We start from the raw sequence: 3,825 nt of genomic DNA, 5'->3' as shown, positions 1-3,825 counted from the left end.
CAGCACACTGCCCCCCCCCCAATACACAGCACATTGTCTCATGAGGAAGCTTCTCCAACACACATCCCCAACATACTTACAGCACACTGCCCCCCCCCCCCCCCCCCCCCCCCAATACACATCACATTGTCTCATGAGGAAGCTTCTCCAACACACATATTGCACACTGCCCTCTCCCCACATACACAGCACACTATCCCATCTCCCCTGTCATCCCCCCAACACACACACCAAGACCCCTGGCAGTTGGGTTAGCCCCTTGAGCCGTGGATCTGCCCAAGGTTTCTTCCTTGGTAAGGGAGTTTTTCCTTGCCCCTGTTGCTCTTGGGTGCTCCTTGTTGGTGCCCCCACCCAATCCCAATCCTCCCCACCTTTTTATGCAGCCCTTGCCACTTAATCTACTAAACCCCTCTTCTACTGCACTTTTACCCCCATTAATGCACAAATAGGCTGACACCAGACATAATTTCACTGCATTTCTTACTTCCAGTAACTATATGCATGTGACAATAAACTTCCTTGTATCCTTGTATCCTTCTATCCTTGAGAGCTGTTTTGACCTTTCTATTTTGGCAGCTTGGATTGTTCAGAGGGGGTTTATCAAATGTGATATTATCAATATATTTTGTCAGTTCATATACTGCTTTACTGCAATTACCCTGGGTTCGCATCACATTGCATACTAAATTGAAACTGTTAAAAATAGTTAGGACTGGAATTTAAGTTTAGACGGCCTACTTTAACTTGTACAAGCCATAGGTACAAGCCATAGATATCAAAGAGAGATTGGAGCCTACATTTTTGCAACCTAATTGTAAAGGGAGTAACCAGGTCTTTTGCATATCAGAGGAGGATTGAGGGAGAGAAGATATCAGCTCAACTGCACTCTGCACAGGCCTGGTAGCTACACTATGTGACACACTTGAAATGCAGCTGCTCATAGGGTGTGGCCTTCTACTCTCACCTGTGACAGGTGGATCTCCAGCTGCCCCTTGGCCTCGGTCAGCTCCTGGCAGCGCTGGTTGAAGGCCTCGTCCACTCTGGCGCATTGGGCCCTCAGGTCCTCGGACGTGTCCTGGAGCACGTGGCCAATCAGCTGCCTGAGCTCGGCACTCGCCCGCGTCTCGCGCTCTGCTGTCGCCACGTTGGCGCGTGTGAAGTGCATCCACTGCTCACAGTTACTCACACTGCAAAGGAGGGTCGGATGGGACAGACACGTGAGACACACTTGCACAGTATGCCTTCACAAAGTGTATGTCAAATGTAACTCGTATACTAAAAGTGAATGTGAACTGAATGTGAAAAATAGGTTTTTGTTTGTCACTATCATGTTGCCTAACAATTTTATAGGACTACACTGCCTCCCTGTGGGCAAAATGGTGAACACCGTAGTGTACAATCGCCCAGTGTATAGTTTGGTTCAGTTCAGGGTTTCCAAGCCATCCAGTTATTTGCATTATTCAAACTGCAGAGATATGGGCTGTTTATTAAAGCTGTAGCTTACATACAATAATGCACCTTTGGTTCACTGGATTGTTGAATACAAGAGAGGAATGACAACAGTCAAGAGCAAGAGGGCAACAGTCAAAGAGAGTCAAATAAACCTTCAATTATCAATAAAGGGTGTATCAATATATTATCAAGTTGTATTAGCTGAAAGCTTGTTTGTGTACCTAAGATCAAATACAGTATATTGCATTGTTGTGTGCATATTTAATTATTGTGTGCCTTCCTGTCCTGATGGTTAGAGAACCCAGACCACAATCCACAGTCCAAGGTCAAAGAGTTACATTGACTTCCCTCAGTGCTGCCCATTTACTGCCTCGGATACCATACTAGATAGCCTTGATTATGGTACTGAATGGATACAAACCAATATGAATGGGGTGCCACAGGACAAAGCCTTTTCTCATTCCTGAGGCACAGAGACAGCATTTTCCACCTCAGGTGAAATATTTCATTTAGCTTTTAGAATGCTTGGAAATGTTTACCCAACATTCCAGAAGTGTTCTGAAACCCCAGCAGGCTGTAACACAACCTTGAAGACAGATGGATTTAGCCAAATGCATACAGCCTGGAAATGTTGAGGAGACTCACTGATCCTGGATCTTTGCAGAGCCTGACTGATGTTGTGTCTCAATACTCTTGTTGTTGTAGCGGCCACACTGGTTGTCTAAACTGTAGGCTTGATATTTATCAGACCAGTCCATCTCCAAAGTTTGCTTAGACTCCCTGTTAGACCTGAAAGATGCCCAGAAAGGGCACAATTTAAATATTTAGTTTGAACACAGAATGCAAAGCAAATAGGCCAACAACACCATGGGGCCATCTGGGCTACAATAACTTACTTTATTTGATTAACAGTCTGGTCAAGTGTTCTTTTGTGCAGTGCCTGAATGCTTCTGATTAACTCCACCTCCTGATTTAGGAAACAACATTTTAAACAAAATTAACATAAGCCTAGGCCTACTGCTAGGCCTTACGTTACAAATATCCATTCATTACTATTAATAATTACAGCCAAATAATAATAATAATAATAATAATAATAATAAACGTTCTTACTCTAATAAGCTCTTCCTCCACAAGGTCTTTAACAAGGTCGGGCCCAAGCCGTCTTTCCCGACATGTCAGATTATCTGTAGCGATGGCAAAAGGAATCTCTGTCGCGTCCAAAGCCTTCTCCAAACGGCGCTTCTCAGCTAAAAGCAAGACCGTCTCCGCCTCAAGTTGTTCGATGTGCCGCTCAAGCTCAGCCTTCCAAAACTGAATATCTTGTAACCTCTCACCCAAGTGCGTTGTGCCCTCGGCCTGTGTGCGCAAAGTTCTCACCTCTGCCTCTGTGTAAAGCATTTTGGATTCGTGGCGAACTTTCTCGGAATTGTTCAGATTGGTTACAGCTTGGTTTAAGGTAGCATTGTTTTTGGCAAGCCATTCTGCCGGAGTATATTTCGCCGATCTGTATCCTGCAGTAGCCAAACCAGACGATGTTAAAAAGTTCTCCTTCAATGTGGTTTCTGGATCAGTTTGAGCAGTCTGGAGCAGGTGTTCATTTTGCGTCACGGCTCTGGTGTCGTAATGCGGTCTTGACACTAAACGTTCTGACATTTCAGTGCAAAAGGGTAATAAATTAGGCTACAGACTTTTCGATTTTCCGGGGGGGAATGAACGTGCAACGACAGTGTGCAGCACTGAGACAGCACTGTGTTTGTGTTGCGTCGCCAAGGATACCTGTTTCCATGGACGCACCTTTGAAGCATCTTTAAGTCAGAAAGCTGAGTAGGGTGATTTCGGCATTAGGCTACTGCACACAGTCGCTTGTTGTTTTCACCAGAGGGAGAGGGCATGGACTAATTGCCCTGGGTCTACAGGTGAATCCAGTCTCACACTTGTATTGGAATGAAGCTAGGCTTGAGGCCTGAGGACAAGAATGCACAATAGCCTATAGGCTATGTCTCTAGGCTACAGTAGCCTAATTACAGTTACAGACAATAACAGATTAAATTATAGCAGGCATACACATTGTGTGGATTGCATTGTCGTTTTCTTTCAATGAAACCTTAAGACCTCTCAAAACTTTTCTCACAACACGTAGGCCTAGGTTATTTTATTTTAAACTAAATCCAATCCAATCTTTACTGATTAGGCTACTTCTTTCCTGGGCAACAGAATATGGGACAAATAGTAAAGTGCAAAGGTTCAAATATATCTGTGTCTTTCAAATGTACATAAATGAGAAGGTCTACCAAAATGTTGATTGCCTTTGCTGCTGAAAAGAGATACAAAACAGACCAACATTAGCTGTATTTTCTAGACTGAGCTATG

At 44.2% G+C, this 3,825-nt stretch overlaps 1 protein-coding gene across 1 annotated transcript in view; it reads right to left on the bottom strand.

Moving 5' to 3' along the window:
* tekt4 (tektin 4) overlaps window positions 1-3,231 on the bottom strand; it is a 7,078-nt gene extending 3,847 nt beyond the window's left edge. The window contains exons 1-4 of the mRNA XM_048248488.1: window positions 2,566-3,231; window positions 2,349-2,419; window positions 2,098-2,241; window positions 965-1,187 (exon numbers count right to left, since the gene is read on the bottom strand). Of these exons, the coding sequence (XP_048104445.1) occupies window positions 965-1,187; window positions 2,098-2,241; window positions 2,349-2,419; window positions 2,566-3,108 (981 nt within the window). The 5' untranslated portion in view covers window positions 3,109-3,231. The remainder of the gene's footprint in view (window positions 1-964; window positions 1,188-2,097; window positions 2,242-2,348; window positions 2,420-2,565) is intronic.
* Window positions 3,232-3,825: the final 594 nt, after the last annotated feature.

The sequence above is a fragment of the Alosa alosa genome, chromosome 7, assembly GCF_017589495.1.
Source record: "Alosa alosa isolate M-15738 ecotype Scorff River chromosome 7, AALO_Geno_1.1, whole genome shotgun sequence".
NCBI lineage: Eukaryota > Metazoa > Chordata > Actinopteri > Clupeiformes > Clupeidae > Alosa > Alosa alosa.
This window is presented reverse-complemented; position numbering and strand designations above follow the sequence as displayed.